At 38.0% G+C, this 19,524-nt stretch overlaps 2 protein-coding genes across 2 annotated transcripts; one reads left to right on the top strand and one right to left on the bottom strand.

Moving 5' to 3' along the window:
• The first annotated feature begins 10,373 nt into the window (after positions 1 to 10,373).
• Positions 10,374 to 11,082, top strand: LOC131335916 (cytochrome P450 71A1-like). Its single transcript, XM_058371475.1, has one exon. The coding sequence runs from the start codon at positions 10,450 to 10,452 to the stop codon at positions 11,068 to 11,070; it is 621 nt and encodes a 206-aa protein (XP_058227458.1). The 5' UTR covers positions 10,374 to 10,449; the 3' UTR covers positions 11,071 to 11,082.
• Positions 11,083 to 16,062: 4,980 nt separating this feature from the next.
• On the bottom strand, positions 16,063 to 18,514 carry LOC131335915 (cytochrome P450 736A117-like). The gene is made up of 2 exons (XM_058371474.1): positions 17,495 to 18,514; positions 16,063 to 16,902 (listed from the first exon to the last, which is right to left on the bottom strand). The coding sequence occupies exons 1-2, from the start codon at positions 18,395 to 18,397 to the stop codon at positions 16,285 to 16,287; spliced, it is 1,521 nt and encodes a 506-aa protein (XP_058227457.1). The 5' UTR covers positions 18,398 to 18,514; the 3' UTR covers positions 16,063 to 16,284.
• Between the last annotated feature and the right edge of the window lie 1,010 nt (positions 18,515 to 19,524).

Genomic DNA, 19,524 nt, shown 5'->3' with positions numbered 1-19,524 from the left:
CAAATATTGACTAAATCATATCCTTAATTCTAGCACTCCCCCTCAAGTTGGAGCATGTATATCGCACATGCCTAACTTGTCTAAAGAGTGACTAAAAACACTGCTGGCAACAGCTTTGGTAAGGACATCGGCTAGTTGGTCTGCAGACTTCACAAACGGGAAAGCAATGATTCCGGCTTCAAGTTTTTCTTTAATGAAGTGCCTATCAATTTCCACATGCTTCGTCCGATCGTGTTGGACTGGATTATTAGTACGATGGCTTTTTGCTTTCACACAAGTTCCTCAACCATAGTAACTCACATACTCCAAAAGCCATGCCTCTATATTCAGCTTCTGCACTTGACCTTGCTACCACCTGTTGTTTTTTACTCCTCCAAGTCACAAGGTTGCCCCCTACAAAAGTAAAGTATCCTGATGTAGATTTTCTGTCGTCAGATGAACCAGCCCAATCTGCATCAGTGTAACCTTCTACCTTCAAGTTATTATTCTTGCTGAACAATAACCCTTTACCCGGAGCAGACTTTAAATATCGCAATATGCGTTCCACAGCATCCATGTGAGGTTTACGAGGATCATGCATAAACTGGCTTACTACGCATACTGAATAAGCAATATCTGGCCTAGTATGGGACAAGTAAATTAATTTTCCCACAAGTCTCTGGTATCTTGCTTTATCAGTAGAAGTTGCATGTAAACAATTAAACAACTTGTGATTTTGTTCAATAGGGGTATTTGCATGCTTACATCCAAGCATACCTGTTTCAGTTAACAAGTCAAGAACGTATTTTCGTTGAGACAAGAAAATACCATTCTTTGAGCGGGCTACCTCGATTCCGAGAAAGTATTTTAAATCTCCAAGTTGTTTCATTTCAAACTCTAAGGCCAAGTGTCGTTGTAAGCTCTCAATTTCTTCTTGATCATCTCCTGTCACCACCATGTCATCAACATATATAATCAAAGCAGTAATTTTACCCATTCGATGCTTTAAAAACAACGTATGGTCTGAGTTGCTTTGTTTATATCCGAAGCTCTTCATAGACTTGGTAAATCTACCGAACCAAGCTCTTGGAGACTGTTTTAACCCATACAACGCCTTTTTAAGTTTGCATACCATTGTAATATCTGAGTATTTTTCCACACCTGGAGGGGGATCCATATACACTTCCTCTGTAAGATCTCCATGTAAAAAAGCATTTTTTACATCAAACTGAAGAAGTGGCCAATCTCGGTTCACCGCCAAAGACAGGAGCACTCTAACTGTATTAAGTTTGGCAACAGGTGCAAAAGTTTCCTGATAGTCAACCCCATAAGATTGCGTATATCCTTTCGCAACCAATCGAGCTTTATACCTCTCAATTGTCCCATCTGCTTTATGCTTGACCGCAAAGACCCATCTACATCCCACGGTCTTTTTTCCTTTCGGTAGAGTCACAAGCTCCCAAGTATCATTTTTCTCAAGCGCTGCCATTTCTTCTGCCATGGCTTGAGTCCATCTATCATCTGCTAGAGCCTCCTGCATTTTACTAGGAATAGGAACAGATGATAACTGTAGCACATAAGACGCATATGACTTGGACAGTTTTTGACAAGACACATAATTACTAATGGGGTATCTAACGTTGGATTTAGGATCAGGCTCATATTTAACAGGTGGTACACCACGATTAGAACGAGGCGGAAGACGATATTGAGACACTTGAGATTCAGAAAAAAGATCATCACTACCAGTGGAGTTAGGGTTAGTGGATACCTCTGGAGGAATCTCAGAAGAAGACTGGCTCAGTGGTTGTGTTGAATTGTTGGGAGGCATTGTACTATCATGAAGAGCATTATCTTCAGTATGAGACGTTTCTGGTTCAACAACCGATAACTCTTCCCTTTCATCTGAAAATTCACCCTGTCTTGAAGAATCTCCGGACGAAGAAATATTTTCTGAGGTAAAAAATGCTTCCAGTTCTGCATAATTTATCACTTCGTCTGAATTCTCCCCTGGAAATGGTAAATTAGGAATTGGCGCCCTGTAAAAAAGTTCGGTCTCGTGGAAGGTAATATCCATGGAAACATAAAGCCTTCGAGTTGTTGGATCAAAACACTTGTATCCTTTTTTATTGTTCCCATATCCCACAAAAACACACTTCAAAGCACGAGATTCAAGCTTAGTCCGTTGGCGCGGATGCAAATGAACATAAACCACACACCCAAAAATTCGTGGAGCCAGAAGTACTACCGGTGGGAGAGTGCAATGGTCAGAAAGGGCATCCAATGGTCTTCGAAAATTAAGAACACTGGATGGCGTACGGTTCATTAAATAGACCGCCGAATTCAAAGCTTCACCCCACAAGTAAATAGGAACATGACCCCCAATTAAAAGAGACCGAGTAATTTCCAATAAATGTCGATTTTTTCGCTCTGCGACACCATTTTGTTGAGGAGAATCTGTGCAAGATGTTTGGTGAATAATCCCTTCAGAGTGCATAAATTTCATAAATTCTTTCTTTTCGTACTCACCACCATTATCAGAACGAAAGACTTTTATTGGAACACCAAACTGAGTAGTTATCATTTGATGGAACATGCGAAAAATTGAACAAACATCACTCTTGTGTTTCATTTGATAAACCCAAGTCATGCGAGTGCAATCATCAACAAAAGTTATAAACCACCTCATCCCATTAAGAGTAGAAATTGGGGCCGGTCCCCAAACATCTGAATGAACTAATGAAAAAAGGTAAATCTGTTTTATGATCACTCAAATGAAATTTAGTACGATGGCTTTTTGCTTTCACACAAGTTTCGCAAACAAAATCTGAAAGATTACATCCATGAAACAAGGATGGAAATAATTTCCTAAGATAGCCAAAGGAAGGATGTCCCAATCTCCTATGCCATAACCAAATTTCCTCCTTTTTTTTATTCATCGAATCTCCATTTACCACAAGAGCGTGCCCTTTTTTATCGGATTGTTGGAATCCATCTTCAAGATAGTACAATCCGCCCATTTGTCTACCACTGCCAATCTTCTCCCGAGTATGGATGTTCTGAAAGACACAGTGAGTAGGAAAAAATAGAGCAACACAATCATGAGATTTGGCTAATTGATTCACAGAGAGAATATTACAATTTAACGACGGCACAAATAAGACATCATGGATTTTTAACGTGGAAGATAATGGAACTGTACCAACTCCAATAACCGGAGATGATACATCATTAGCAGTGGTGATATTGGCTTTGGAACATTTAGGAGATAAATGACTAAACTTATAACGATCACAAGTCATATGGTCTGTTGCGCCAAAGTCAATTATCCAATTACTATTTCCAGTAAAAGACATACCAGACTTAGCAGTGAATGCAAGGGTTGTGGCTAGATTTGCTTTTGGATCAGAGTTCGCCTCCTTACCCTTTGGATGCCATTTTGGATACCCATGAAGTCGGAAACACGTGTCCACCGTATGACCAGTACCATTACAGTGAGTACATTTTTGATCTTTCTTTGAGATGGTCATCTTCCGAGAAGCCATTACAGTCCCTTCTCCAATATTTTCTCCAAGCATAGCATCTTGGCGATTAGCTTCCGAACACACTATAGCATAAGCTGCCTGTATATCAGGAAGTGGTTTTGTAGACAGTACACGACCTCGAACCCCATCTAAATGAGGATCAAGACCAGCCAAAAACTTATACACCCGTTCAGAATTAACCTTTGTGGTGTATATAGCAATATCATTAGCACACTCCATAATACATGCATCAATATCATCAAGTTCCTGCCATATTTTCTGTAGTTTGCCAAAGTAAGAAATAACAGAACCTCCATTCTGGCGGACAGAAAATACCTCGCAATGAAGTTGATAGGCTTTTGATGCATCTTGATCAACCGAATACGTATTTTTAACTGCCTCCCATATCTCCTTTGCCGTAGACAATCGAAGAAAGAGAGACCGAATATCCTTTGTCATCGCATCAAGAAGCCAAGATTTGACCAAACAGTTTTCATCCTCCCATTCTTCATACTCTTCAGACTTTTTATTTGATGGAGCAGCCTTGGTACCCGAAATATAACCCCAACGTTTTCTCCCACGGATTTTATTTCGGGCATTCAAAGACCATTCCACATAATTGGTACTGTCCAGCCGTTCCGGAGTGATGAGAGAGGATGTTTCCTGCATATGGAGACCAGACACAATAGTCGAAGATTCGTTCTTCTTTGGTGATTTAGCACCACTTGCTTCAGCCATGACGGCACTAGAAGAAAATTTTGCAGTGGAATGATATGAACAGAAACACCAACAATTGTGAATACAGGACCTACTTCAATTCCTAGAGTTTAAGAAAAGGAGATTGAAGGTGGCTTTGATACCATGAAAATAAACACAATTGTGGAGTAATTTTCTGATAATTCCATTCATCGTAGTTGTACAATATATATAGTACAAACATTAACAAGGAAAGAATACAAGATTACATGGAAATATTCTACACTTATGGCATAAAATAAGATTACACAATTAAGGATATTGACCAAATCAAATATTGACTAAATCATATCCTTAATTCTAGCAGATACGCGGTGCAAGTCTTGATGAAGCCCCGATAAACCTTGGAGAGTTGTTGGTCCAATTATCCAGCAGCATAATATCCAAATGTATCCTAGGTAGAATGTATGAAGGAGGAGATAATAAGAAAAGATTCGGAGAGTTATTAAGGTCTGCATTTGAGCATATGGGAGAGTTCTGCTTTCGGGATTTTTTCCCCTTTCTCGGATGGATGGATGTTTTAACTGGTTTTGAGAAGAGACTGAAAAACACTTCTGAGGGATTAGATGCCTTCCTTGATGAGGTCATTGAAACACATAGGAGTTCCAAAGGAGATGATGATCGACCTGACAAGACATGTTTTATTGAAATTCTGCTCCAACTTCAGAAAGAAGGCATGATGGGGATGGATATCACTCAACAGAGTTTTAAAGCAATTCACTACTACAATAAACCAAAAAGATCACAGCTATTGGTCATGATTGTAAATTTTTTATCACGCTCCTGCTACCGTGATGGATCTGGGTGTGATTGTAAGTCACTCTCTTTTATCACGGTTATAAACCGTGATTGAAGGAGAGAAACAATCACGGCCAAAATACATGATCGTAACTCTTTTATCATGATTATAAGTTGTGATTGTTTCTTTTGGGCGTGATTGTTTCTCTTTTTTGAAAGTGATACAATCACATTCAAAAAGCGTGATCGTTTCTCTTTTATCATGATTATAAGTTGTGATTGTTTCTCTTGGGCGTGATTGTATGTCACTTTAGATCACGGTCTGTAACCGTGATTGAAAGTTCAAAATAATCACACCATAAACTGAGATGAAAAATTATTGCGCGTGATCTTTTTTTTGAATCTATTAGACCATCTTTTCTTGTCGTTGCCAAGTTTCAAACCCACGCACTCTTGGTTGATTTATCAAGTCCTTACCACTAAGCTAGCCAAGAACTTCTGTTACATTAGGAAAACAAAAATATTTATATTTACTTCCTAAAGTGAAAAAACTTTTTTTTTTTTAAATTTGCTGAATTTTTTGAAATGCAATTAACATGATATTAAAAAATATATATAAAAATACATACGCTGAAACTTCCCATTTGGTCTAATCCAGAGGTTTACGTACGCCATCAATATAGTCATGTGCTTAGCACTGAATTGATTTCCAATTAGAGAAAGTGAGTGATTTGGAAATGCCTTTGACATAACATTGCATGCCTATCTATTATGTACACACAAGGATGGAACCAGGATTTTATCCTAGCAGTGGCGAAATGTATATTAAAAAAATAAAAAAAAATACATTACAATATTAATAGTCATCGGCTCCGGAAAAAATTAAAATAACATAACAAAAACTAAACTAAATGATGTTTGTCATTTACACATGGAGTACAAACGAAGACTAATTTTAATTTTGGGCATCGATAATGGCATAATAATTAAATTCCCTTAATTTTTTTAGGTTAAGTTGTTTTAGTGTTAGAGTGTGGAATATTTTTTTTCTGAGTGATGCTACAGGTACCGACTCCCTCGGTACCAAAATCGTAGGGACGGCTGCGCCGGGCCGTCTTCGGCTACCGGACGGCTGATCCGAGCCGTCCAAAAATTCTAAAAAAAAAAAAAACGAGGGGGCCGGCGTGGGAATCAATGGCATCCGAGGTGTGTAAGGTGCTTGATCCGAGCACCCTTTTTTCGTGTATATATGTATATTCGCGGGAATATACATATATGCACGAAAAAAGGGTGCTCGGATCAAGCACTTTACACACCTCGGATGCCGTTGATTCTCGCACGGGCCCCCTCATTTTTTTTTTTAGAATTTTTGGACTGCTCGGATCGGCCGTCCGGTGGCCGGAGACCGTCCGGCGCGGCCGTCCCTACAATTTCGGTACCGAGGAAGTCGGTACCAATATCATTTCTGTTTTTTTCTTAATTACACATCATCATTTATATTATTTCACTTTAACCCATTAAATTTAGTTTTGGAATACTTTTTTGGGTCTTCTTTCATGAAAAAAAATAGAAGATTTATGACTAGTATATAATAAAAAATAAGGAAAAAAACCTAGCAGTAATGAGACTATATAAGTTTAGGATAAAAAAAAATTGTCACATATAATAATTGCATTTTTTAAAATTCTTGTCGTGACAGTCGCCGCCATTAGACCCCCTTTGTTCCATCCTTGGTTAGCATGTCAGTTGGCGCAAGTCATTATATGTCATACATTATAGTGATGCAATATTATAATGTGGATCCAATGCTCATTCATTCTGCAATATTATATTGTATGACCATTTATTATAAATTCTCTCACCAAAAGTGCAATCAGAAACTCTTAACCAAAACTCTCACTTAAATCAAGTCTCGCAAAATACTAATTTCCACAACAACCAAAAAAATAACATTTATTGGCTTCTCCAATCCAAATGGACGAAACTTCAATCAAACAAATAAACAAACAAACAAATTAATGAAGTGCGGAGTCTTCCAATATTGGATTTGAGCAAAAAAATTCCACACACAATCCTTCTCAAATACAAGAATGACCGTGTGTGGGGATATATAAGCTCATTCAATGTGCAATTGAGACATTTCGTTTGTTTATTTTAGCAAACTTTCAGTGAAGACTTTTGCAGTCAGCTGCAATAACAACGTATGAGGCCCTTGTTTGCCACAAGCTGATAAAGTGGGGACCTATTAATTCAATGGGAAATGAATTTCATTCAGTCCTTTTGATTCCCTCGTTCAACAATAAGTTGATAATATTCTCTCATTAGACACCAAACCATCATTCTCAATTAAATGAAACCAAAAAGAAAGACCAAGACTATTTGAATAGTCCACATACGTACTTGTCAGCAATAAGTTAATAAGGTGGGGACCTATTAATTCAATAGGAAATGAATTTCATTCGGTTTTTTTGATTCCCTCGTTCAGCAATAAGTTGATAAGGTGGGGACCTATTAATTCAATGGGAAATGAATTTCATTCGGTCCTTTGGATTCCCTCGTTCAACAATAAGTTGATAATATTCTCTCATTAGACACCAAATCATCATTCTCAATTAAATGAAACCAAAAGAGAGACCAAGACTATTTGAATAGTACACATACGTACTTGTCAGCAGGATAATTCCCAGGTCAAGAAATCCTCCCATAGTAACTTCTGATCTGGTTCTTAATTCTCGATCTCGTGAATGTTATAGTTGGAATAATTTCGAAAGACAATTTAAGGAATCTATCTCCAACTAATTAATTAAAAGTGGCACGAGACACAGAGATATAAGTGATTATAAAAAGTAAAGAATGCAACTGTCTCCAAATAATGTTTTCTAATGAACCTGGCTATATTTGAATCAGATTGGTCACTCTTAATCTTGGTTCGCTTATTAGTTTTGGTTGCATAGTGATAGTTGTAGATTTGATTGGGTTCAAGCAAAATTAAAATAAATTAAGAATACAAGAATATCTATGTGGTTGTGTTCCCAAAGCACTGGAAAATCTTTGTATATGGCGGTTCCGGAGACACTCAAAAAAACACCTAAAAAACACACCTCATAGTTCCCGATCAAATTTTGATGATCCGAACCGCTCAATGTGATCAGAATGTGATTTTAAGGGCACCCATGAGAAATCAGCAAAAAAAATAACCGGGAAGGGTTTGATCCGAACAGTTTCGAATAGTTTTTTATTAAACGGTTCAAATAAAAACTGCTCAAATCAAGCCTTTTCCGGTCATTTTTTTTGCTAATTACCCGCGGACACCCTTAAAATCACATTCTGCACACATTGAATGGTTCGGATCATAAAAATTTGATCGGGAACTATGAGATTTAGATTTGGGGTGTTTGTTTAGGTGTTTTTTTGGATGTCCCTTGAACCGTCCCGTATATATATATATATATATATATATATATATATATATATATATATATATATATATATACATATATATCCTCGTACTCATTAATTTCCTTATGCTGGCTTGAAGACTCAATGGGGTATCTTTCTGCATGACTCGATATCCAACCTAATAGAACTACTAATTTGGAGATAGATCTCATCCACCGCTTATTAGCGAGAATTCAATTAAAGTCAAGATAAAGTTCGAAAAGACTGATCCTCAATACAAAAATGCATTACAATATTAATAGTTATCGGCTCCAGAAAAAATTAAAATAACATAACAAAAACTAAACTAAATGATGTTTGTCATTTACACATGAAGTATGAAAAAGGACTAATTTTAATTTTGGGCATCGATAATGGCATATTAATTAAATTCCCTTAATTTTTTTAGGTTAATTTGTTTTGAAGGTTAGAGTGTGGAATTTATTTTCTTAATTACACATCATCATTTATATTATTTCACTTTGGCCCATTAAATTTAGTTTTGGAATACTTTTTTTAATTTGGGTCTTCTTTCTTGAAAAAAAATAGAAGATTTATGACTAGAATATAATAAAAAAATAAGAAAAAAAACCTAGCAGTGGCGAGACTATATAAGTTGGAGATAAATTGTCACATATAATAATTGCATTTTTTAAAATTTTTGACGTAGCGGCCGCCACCACTAAACCCTCTGGTTCCATCCTTGCATACACAGTAACACAGATTGCGGAATTACTTGGCAAATAGTTTCAACTTAACCAATTCATCATTGCTTAATTAAGAGGCAAGAATCCAAGAATACTTCTTTCTCTCTCTGCTAATTAATCCTCTTGTGATCAGTAATGAAACAGAGTAAGACCGGTGGCACATCAAAATAGGCTCCAAAAAAAACTAAACACAAAACTAAGATTAATTTTTATCCAAATCCAACCGAAAACAGGGCCAACGAGCTCTTTAGCTGAAAAATAAGACAACCTCAGAAACCCATTGACGACGACAATCTCGAGCCAAATAGGCCCCTCAAGAAACTTCGGACCCCAAAATCTCAAAACCCAACTCCATTCTCGACTCACCGTCGTCGAAGAAACAACTGGCACTGGTGAAACCCATTCGTGGAATTTACCTTCTCTCTCTATATATCTTTTTGGGCGTGAAGATGAAGATGAAACGTAAAGATTTTTTGGGATGAGTATAATTAGGGCTTATTTTCTTACCTTTAAAAAAAAATAAACTTTTCAAAGTCCTTAAACGACATCGTTTTCCTCACATAACTTTTCAAAGCCCGCCTAAATGAGTATCAGTCCGCCCACGTGAAAATTCAAACCGCCCTCCTAAATGGGTAGGCTTTTTATCTAGCCGCAAGAGTAAGATTATTTATCTCATTTTTTTCTGCACTAAGTTTTTTATCACGCTACAAAGGTGAGATCTTTTCGTTTTTATCTCACCACAAGAGTAAGATCTTTTATCTCATTCTGTTCCGCCCTAAAATCTTTTATCACGCAATAAAGGTGAGATCTTTTCTCTTTTTTATCACGCCACAAGGGTGAGGTCTTTTGTCTTTTATCTCGCTACAAGAGCGAGATCTTTTATCTCATTCTTTTTTGCCCTAAAATCTTTTATCACGCCACAAGGGTGAGGTCTTTTCTCTTTTATCTCGCTACAAGAGTGAGATCTTTTATCTCACTTTTTCGCCCTAAAATCTTTTATCACGCCGCAAAGGTGAGGTTGTTTTTCTTTTATCTCGCCTCAAGAGCGAGGTTTTTTATTCCGTGTTAAAACCCACTTTTTATCTCAGTTTTGGAGTTAAACTGCGATAAAAAAATTTAAGCATCACTTTTTATCACACTTTCACTGAAAACCGTGATCTTTGTGAATTTCCTTAGTGTGATACATATCTATTATTGTAGTAGTGATTTTACTGGGTTTTCACCCTCATCCTCAACTTCTTTCCTCTCCCCTTCCATATCTGGCTTTACTAACTCGTTGATTCTTTTGTCCTTTCATATGACAGGACATGTTTGTAGGTGGAACAGATACTAGTTCAGCAACCATGGAGTGGGCAATGACCGAGCTGATGAAAAATCCAACTAAAATAAGAAAAGCTCAAGAAGAGGTAAGACGAGTGGTCGGGAATAAATATGAGATAGATCAAGAAGATATTGATCAAATGGACTACTTAAAATGTGTTGTCAAAGAGACTCTTAGACTACATCCTCCAGTTCCATTTTTGGTCCCTAGAGAATTGAATAAGAGCGCTAGGTTGGGAAGTTATGATATTGCTCCCAAAACAAGAGTGTTCATCAATGCATGGGCAGTTCAAAGGGATCCTAAATTATGGGGCATGCCAGAAGAATTCCTTCCAGAGAGATTTGTTGACAGTCCGATCGATTTTAAAGGGAATGACTTCCAATTCATCCCGTTTGGTGCTGGGCGAAGGAGCTGCCCTGGCATGTTATTTGGTGTCATTCAAGTTGAATATGCACTTGCCAACCTCTTGTACTGGTTTGACTGGAAGCTTGTGGGTGGTGCTGGTGGGAACGACCTAGACATGAGTGAGGCTTATGGATTAGTCATGCACAAGAAAATTCGTCTTCAACTTGTTCCGGTTACGCACTCTCCTGCATTTCTGAAGTGACCTATAGCTTCTCTATATAATGATCAGATTGATAACGACACATCAACATGGTATTGTATGTTCCACAGTTTCAGAATCCACAGCGGTGCCTTAAAAGTTTATATCTTCCGGTGTGACTTTTGGTTTAGGCAATCAAGATAACAGCTGATTGGATATTTTGCAATCAACTCTTTGGAAAATTCGCCAAGCAAATGTTGTAGGTTTTCCATTCTTTGGATACCCATATTTCTTGGGAGTTCTATTTTTTTTTTTTTATCATCAATGACCTGGGAGATCTGTCAACAGAACGTTGAAACTTCTCTGTATCATCGCCCCACGACACGGGATCCCTACCAATTGTACAAGCGGTGATGATGACTGTTATTCCGGCTTCGATGTCATAGCCCATAACTTTCACATCTTGGCTGGTTGTCCGAGCCGATAATGGAATTGGTGTGTGATAGCGTAGAGTGTCTTTGATGACGGCTTTCAGGTAGTGCATTCTCTCCAAATCATCCTCGTTTACGCTCGGGTTGCCTCTGGCCATGCCTCGAACCTCGTCTTGCTGCTTCTTCATAATTTGGAGGTGTGTTAACAGTTATGTCATTGCCCACTGTAGGACTGCGGAGGTAGTTTGTGTTCCAGCAGCAAATATATTCTTCAAAGAATAGAAGATACGCGAAAAGGCCAAAGAAATGTTATGTCACTCTGGTTGAATTGATGAAACTCGAAAAGAAAACACTCTAAAATGTAGAATTATGATCACAGCCGTTTGTGATCATGGCAGTCCAAGGTTCTTTTGTGATCATGGCAGTCTGGTAGGTCGTTTTTCACACCAAAAACAATTTATTAAAACTGAGCGAAAACCTCAACTCAAGTAGATAAGTGGTTTAAGTCCAAATATCGTACTACGGAGATCAAGAGGCTAAGTTATTTATTTCTAAAATCGATTCCTAATTCAATTCAAGAAAGAGTAATTGGAGTTTGGTTAACTAAAATTATCTAAGTAATTAAAAGCAAGAGAGATGTTGAATTCAAATATGAAAAAGGTCTTAGGGTTTCGAATCCACCCTAACTTCGTAACTAAGTAGTTATATCAATATTAAGAGACCAATTACCAAAACGACAATGATTCGCCGGAAGCTACAAGCCCAACGATATCACCAAGAAAATAACATGTAATTGAGAACCGGACATAATCTATCTTCGGTTGGCACGAATCGTCTTCGATTCTATAACTAATTAATCTAGGCACGACTCGTCTTCCCTAGGCATAGATTATCCTAATACTCCATTCCATGCACAAAGAAAAACGTTGCATAACTATGTATTCACGATCACAGGAAAAAAACACATAACACTAAATTGGAAGAATAAGATCGAATCATAAAATCAAGTCTCAACATTATGCAACCATTGTTTTAGTAATCGAAATCCAAAATCAAATTAAAAACATAGTTACTCGGTTGGGGTTTCATCTACACCCTAAAAAAGATGATTAGTTGCTCATGAAACGGAGAGGGTCAGAGGTCTTCATTGCCGACGAACAGCAACTTCGTTCGTCCAATCTCGGCATCTTACGCACGGCCTTCTTTCCCCTCCAAAAGCTGGTAGTTCCCGACTTCACGTTGAATTATTTTCCCCGGCTTCAAAGCTGCCCCCGATGTCAGTCGTTCACTGACTTAATATAGAAGTAGGGGCTTAATGCACCAATGACACAGAGGCCCCTTGGACTTATTGAGGTGATAAATTAACATTCAACTTTCCAGCCCTTTGCACTTTTAACCCCGAACTTCCTTTAACTTCTGTTTTTATCCAAATTTCTTGGAAACGAGCTCGAGCAACCTATAAACACAAAATGACAGAAATAAATATCAATTAACCAAAATGAATGACTAATAAATGTAGTTTGGAGGGCCAAAATATGTATATCTTGACACTTATCACACCCTCCAACTTACATTTTGCTAGTCTTCGAGCAAAGAAAATAAAAAAAAAAAGATTAATTCTAACTACGTCACTTTCGTAGGACTCCCGATTGCACTTAGCTTGTGTACGTAACAAATCTTTTAAACCCCTAGATGATCCCCAGAGGATGAGTGGAGTCTCGTGAGGGTTTACAGCAATGAACTCCCACAAACATTGTGAATCTTTATCACATGAGACCCAAAAACCTATAAGACAACTCATCGACATCTCAAGCAAATTAAGAAAATGGAACCATCGCAAATACATACCAGACAATAGTAGTTCTAGAGGCTATCAAGTTATAAAAATAAGCCATGACACCTACACTTGGCGTGTGTGAATAAGGGCATTGATCGCAAGGTGAGTAACAACTAAGAATTCTCTCCGGACTGAGTCTCGACTTCAAATATCACGATGTCATGCACTCAACAAATGAATTCACTTGAAACAATGTGCATATTATATACTCTCAATATGTGCATGTGGAAGTTATGCAACATGAAAGCAAAATAATCTGCACACGACACAAAAAGAACGCTCTATAAAGTGGACACATGATCTCATGAATGGAAAGCCGAGTATCGAAAACTCTCTCTCTTTCCATCATTCCACATCCCATTGCCCCTAGAATCAAATAAGACTTTTAATTCTGGTTGTAGCGTTAGGTAAAAGAAAATATTTCAAGGGTAGGGTAAAGTATTCAAGTGTCTGAGAATAGGTTTACAATAACAAATAATATAGGGCAAGTTTTCACAAAGGGTGCCCTCTTCTCATTCTTTTTCTTTTTTTTTTCAACTTCACCACATCTCTCTTTCCTATCCTTCAACGCAATCCCACCTTAAGATCAAGTGTTTCTCTTTCGACAATGATTTGGTGTGTCCCTTTTCCATTCAATTTAAAATTTTTTTTTTTTGATTTTGTGCACTTTTTTGTTTTTAAAATAGGGAGAACACCACTCACTCCTTTTTTTTTGCAAACAAGTCACCTCCACATGATCCAATATCCCTTCTCAAGACAATATGGATAGTAGAGTTCAACAAGAAAAGACTATCATGTAAGAGGCTCAAATAGGTTCACAAGGGATAAGTGTATAAAAGAGAGAAACGAACTGGCCCAAAGTATCAAAGGCGGCTTATAATCCTTTCCCAAGGGCAACACAGCCATGCAAATTTTTAAACGCAAGAGATAAATAAGCATCACATTAAGTTCTCAACACTTGGCAACAAAGAGAATGAGATCAACTACGAATATGTTCTTATGTGACAAATGAGAGTTTATGTGACATCCACTCCAAGAAAAGGTAAGGCTCTAAACTCACATGGGCATAAGTCTCCACTAAACAAGCCATTAAGAATAGTCAGTATGCAACTCACAAGCGACCAAAGTCCACATAAACGTGGAGTGCAAAATTGCTAAGAATAAGTGTCATGACAAATTTCTCGCGACAAGCTAGCAAAAAGAACTATAATGCCATAAAGACATCCAAGCGATGATCATCACATCCCAGACTCAATCAACCAAGAGCCAATCTCAACAACTCTCAAGTTACATGCAAAAATAATCTAACTTTTTTTTTTTTTTAAATTTTCAGTTTTTTTCATTTTTCTAACTGTGAAACAAGGTGATACCTCCCCCCAACTTACACCATTCAATGTCCACGTTGAAACCATGAACATGAAAAGAGAGGACAAATAGCAAAAGAAATGGAATATATCACTTCGAACAGGAGGGACTAAGTAGGGTACAATATAGTGAGAGGGAGACCCTTTAACTTGGACGGACAAACCTGCAAAATGTTAGCCTCCACAACAACAAAATATAAAAAATAAAAGCAAACAAAAGAATAGCAAATTTAAAAAATGGCAAAAAACATAAGAATCAATCAATAACTAAAACAAAGAAAACTCATGAATACAATAGTACTTGGGTTTCCTCCCAAGAAGAGTTAAATTTAATGTCTTCAGCCAGATATCATGAAAGCTCAAAAGTCTAAATATTTAGGGTCGAACAAATCAATAGACTCAACCACCTCCCCATCTGAAATACCATCCACATATGGCTTCAAGCGTTGGCCGTTAACTTTAAAAACTTTACCATTACGTGGGTTCCTCACAACTATTGCACTACGGGAAAAAACTTGTACAACAATGTAGTTTGGAGTTTTGGCACTTATCACTGTCCAAGGTTTTTCACTAGCTTATGTATATATATAATCTCTTGCATTGTGAGAAAATTATTGAACTTGTTAAATATGAGAGAAGAGATATTTTATTGCCTTCGATATTGAAATCGTACAATGAGACCTTTATTTATACAGGAGGAAGAAGCTTAATTATGGAAGGTGTTAGAATAAATGTATCTAATAAATAATATCGTGATCATATCATGATATTGAGATTGAGATTTGATTGTAATTAGGATGAAATTAGGATGATTTTCTTCCATAGTTAATTGGTATGATTTCCTTCCTTAATTGGGCTCCCTCTCCTCTATAAATAGAGGAGCTCATTGTATAGTGTTATCGAATTCAATAAAATATTTCTTCCCTCATATTTAATAGAAGAGAATCATCCCAATTATAATAAAATCGTAATCAATTACAATCAAATTACAATCTCAATATCACGATATGATCACGATATTATTTTGTAAATGCATTTATTCTAACATCCCCCTCAAACTCAAGTAGATCTATCAACTTGAGTTTGAAAAAGCCCAGAGAAACCAAGGACAACCAAGCCAAGCCAAGCCAGGAGAGAGAAAGGGCTAGGAGAGCCGAAAGCCGGGAGCCAGGAGAACAGTAAGGAAGAAAACAAAGAGAACCAAGAAAAGCCAAAAAATGAAGAAGTCAGTAATCGAAAAGCCCCCGAGTGTAGGTGGTGAAGAGGCATGATGGGTGCAGGCAACTAAAAAGCATGAAAAAGATTAACAAAGTAACTAAGTGCCCGGTGGACGGTAACGAGGCTTAGGCTGCCCGCCATGAGCGAATATCCACACGGTCTAGATCTTATAGCTCTGATACCATGTTAAATATGAGAGAAGATATATTTTATTGACTTCGATATAGAAACCGTACAATGAGGCCTTTATTTATACAAGAGGAAGGAGCCTAACTATGGAAGGAAATCATCCCAATTATAATAAAATCGTAATCAATTACAATCAAATCACAATCTCAATATCACAATATGATCACGATATTATCTTGTAGATGCATTTATTCTAACAGGACTGTTGGTGACAGTTAGTAAAGAGCATTCAGTCCCTTTAGGAAACTAGCAAAAGTAGGAAGTTGCAACCACAATAAGGGGTTTTCTTCCGAATAGTTATACTACTGATTTCACTCACGTCCATATCCTCTGAACATTCCCCTTCAGGTGATGAAAAATCAAACCTGTGCAAAACATTCGCTAGCGCTAGCTCATTCACATTCGCAGCAAAAGGGGTACCTGGGCAACCCCTCCGGCCACCACCAAAGGGGATTAACTCAAAGTCCTGCCCTTTGAAATCTATTGAAGAATTCAAGAATCTATCTGGCCTCATCTCCTCGGGATCTTCCCATGACAACGGGTCTCTTCCAATCGCCCAAGCATTGATAAGCACTTCTGTGCCAGCCGCGATGTCATATCCCATTATGTGGACATCTTGGATTGATTCCCGCGGAATCAGTAATGGAGCGGGGGTGTGGAGCCTGAAAGATTCTTTCACTACTGCTTTCAAGTAATGCATTTTGTCTAAGTCATCCTCGGTTACATTTAGTTTGCCTCTGGCTATATCCCTCACCTCATTCTGCAGTTTCTTCATGATTTGTGGGTGTCTTAAGAGCTCCATCATTGTCCACTCTAGAGCTGTGAACGTTGTATCAGTTCCAGCAACAAACATGTTCTAGCAGAAAAGAAAAACCATGACACAAAATAAGAGCCTTATATTTGAGGACACTAACACGAAAGCGACTTCTAATCATTGCAACATTATGTGATTCCAGTCATAACACTAATATGTTCTTGTTAATGAACTGCGATAGGTGTCAGAGGTTCGATTACGTGTCTGTCGAGAATTGCTAAGTTAAGGCAGTTCCAAAATATGTGAGGAGCAATAGTCACTGTTCTTAGGGAAAAAATAGATTTAGACTGCTATGATTCCAGCTTCGTTGGCTGTCTGAAAATTGGTTCTGAGTTCTAATGCAATCTCATTAGAAAGAGTACACAAGGAGTTAGTTCGCAATGACCCGATTTGAAAGATTGATAATCATTCAAAATAGCAAAATAGTATGCTTGATGATGATGATAAATGATTTGAGATTTCAGCCAAAATACATGGACTGTATATATCATAAGCTTGCAACAAATACAGGCTTTTCTCCATAGCCAACCTCTTCCTTGTGATCTTTAAAACCCTAAGCAGGCTGCTTAATTGTTGACCCAGTAAGAACAAGAACTGAAATCAAATCAAATGAAAAGAGATAACATATGTTTACCACTATGAGGGCTTTGACAGTATCATTACGAACAGCAGAGCAGCCACCTACGTCGTCTCTCTGAATTTCCAGCAGAACGTCCAGAAAGCTCCTACTACTCCCACCGTCGTCGTGTCCTTTATTTCGATTGAAACGTTCTTCCACGACTCCCTTGAGAAACTCATCCATCTCTTTAGCAACTTTGTCCACTTTAGCATCCAATCCACTGACACCATTAATCCAAGCAAGCCATGGGATATAGTCTCCCACATTGGAAACACCAATAAGCCCCACAACTCTCCCCAAAAGCTCCTTAAACCTTGTCCCTCCTCCCGCTCCATCGTACTTCCTCCCCAAGGCAACCCGACACACTATACCGTATGTGAGTGACACAAACACGTCAGTCAAATTTACCAAGGAGGAAGAAGAACAAGAGTGTGATCTGATCTTATCCATCATAAGGGCTGTTTCTTCTTCCCTCACCTTGCGATAGGATTGGACCCTCTTGTTACTTAGAAGATGAAGGACACATATGCTTCTCACCTGCCTCCAGTGCTCACCATAGGGGCAGAATGTCGCGTCTTTTAAGTCATATAGAAGTCTACTAGCAATGCTCAGTTTAGGTCTGCTCAAAAAGGCCAGATCATGGGTTTTCAGGATCTCGCGGGCTGCAACAGCAGAGGAGACAACAAGGACCGGCACATTGCCAAAGTGAAGCAACATAAGTGGTCCGTATTTTTTAGCTAGCGAGCGGAGGGAGCGGTGGGGAAACCGGCCAAGTTGATGGAGGTTCCCGAGAAGAGGGAGCTTCAGTGGCGAAGGTGGAAGGTTTTTGTGAGTAGTTTTGGAGAAGAACTTGTGAAGGAACAAAATAAAGAAGAGTAAGGGGAGAAAGTACAAGGATAAGCTATTCAATAACAACATTGTTTCTTGATTTCTTTAACAGCTATATCTGTGTGATAATATGCAGTTTTTTCTTGAATAGTACTGTGTTCCTATCTCCCTAAAAGATCTCTTTTACAGGACCCTTAAACATAGAAGTCGTGCTACTCCACAGGCAAGAACACACAAGATTTATATATCCTTTTGATAGAGAGGTGATTTGTGACAGACATTATCCCATCACCACAAAAGAAAAAGAAAAAGAAAGAAAAGATTGTTTTTTCATAACTCTGGTGTCCAGGTCAGTTTGGGCGCACCTTATTAATCCTGAAGGACCAATCCTACCTGTTAAGGAAATGAATCCCACATTGCTTGGGAGTGAAATCGGTGATCACTTAATAACATCTGGGACCTCTCCACTCATTACCAATTGACTTTGAGATGGATATAAAGTTTCTACATGGTATCAGAGCGGGGCCCGTTCCACTCCACATTTTAAAAATTTACAATCCACATCTCACGATGACAGACCAGCAAAAAGGCTGCATGATGATAGGACTCAAAAGTGGCCACACGTGACAGACCTCAAATGCTGCTGCACATGAGGGGGATGTTAAGGAAATGAATCCCACATTGCTTGGAAGTGGAATGGGTAATTACTTAATAACTTCTGGGACCTCTCCACTCATTGCCAATTGGCTTTGAGATGGATATAAAGTTTCTACAGGAGTAATGGTTGGCAATGGTAACTCTCTCTATGTTTCTTGTTCTGGTAATGGGATTTTACCTACACCTAATGCTAAGTTTCAGCTTACTAATGTGCTTCATGCTCCTGCCATTACACATAATCTACTCTCAGTGTTTCATTTAGCTAAGGACAATAATTTTTCTCTAACTTTCAATTCTGCTGGTTATGTCATTCAGGACAATACTCATCAGGTTCTCTTTAAGGGACCATGTCTCCAAGGCCTCTACCCTATTCAGAGCTGCTTTAACTCTAGTTCTTCTCAGGTTCCAACTGTTTTTCATGTCAATAATACTGTGTCAACTTCTGCCACTTTGTGGCATCAAAAGCTTGGTCATCCTAGTTTCCCTTTGTTTCAGTCTCTTGTAAAGCAATTTGGTTTGCCTATTTCAAAACCTTATGATGTTCAGTGTTTTAGTCGTAA

The sequence above is a fragment of the Rhododendron vialii genome, chromosome 8a (assembly GCF_030253575.1).
Source record: "Rhododendron vialii isolate Sample 1 chromosome 8a, ASM3025357v1".
NCBI lineage: Eukaryota > Viridiplantae > Streptophyta > Magnoliopsida > Ericales > Ericaceae > Rhododendron > Rhododendron vialii.
This window is presented reverse-complemented; position numbering and strand designations above follow the sequence as displayed.

Excerpts from the sequence above, each read along its gene's own strand:
- LOC131335916 (XM_058371475.1), top strand. The coding sequence starts at position 10,450 with ATGTTTGTAGGTGGAACAGATACTAGTTCAGCAACCATGGAGTGGGCA.
- LOC131335915 (XM_058371474.1), bottom strand. The coding sequence starts at position 18,397 with ATGTTGTTATTGAATAGCTTATCCTTGTACTTTCTCCCCTTACTCTTC. Across the intron at positions 16,903-17,494 it reads CTGTCAAAGCCCTCATAGTG|AACATGTTTGTTGCTGGAAC; the intron begins GTAAACATATGT and ends CTTTTCTGCTAG.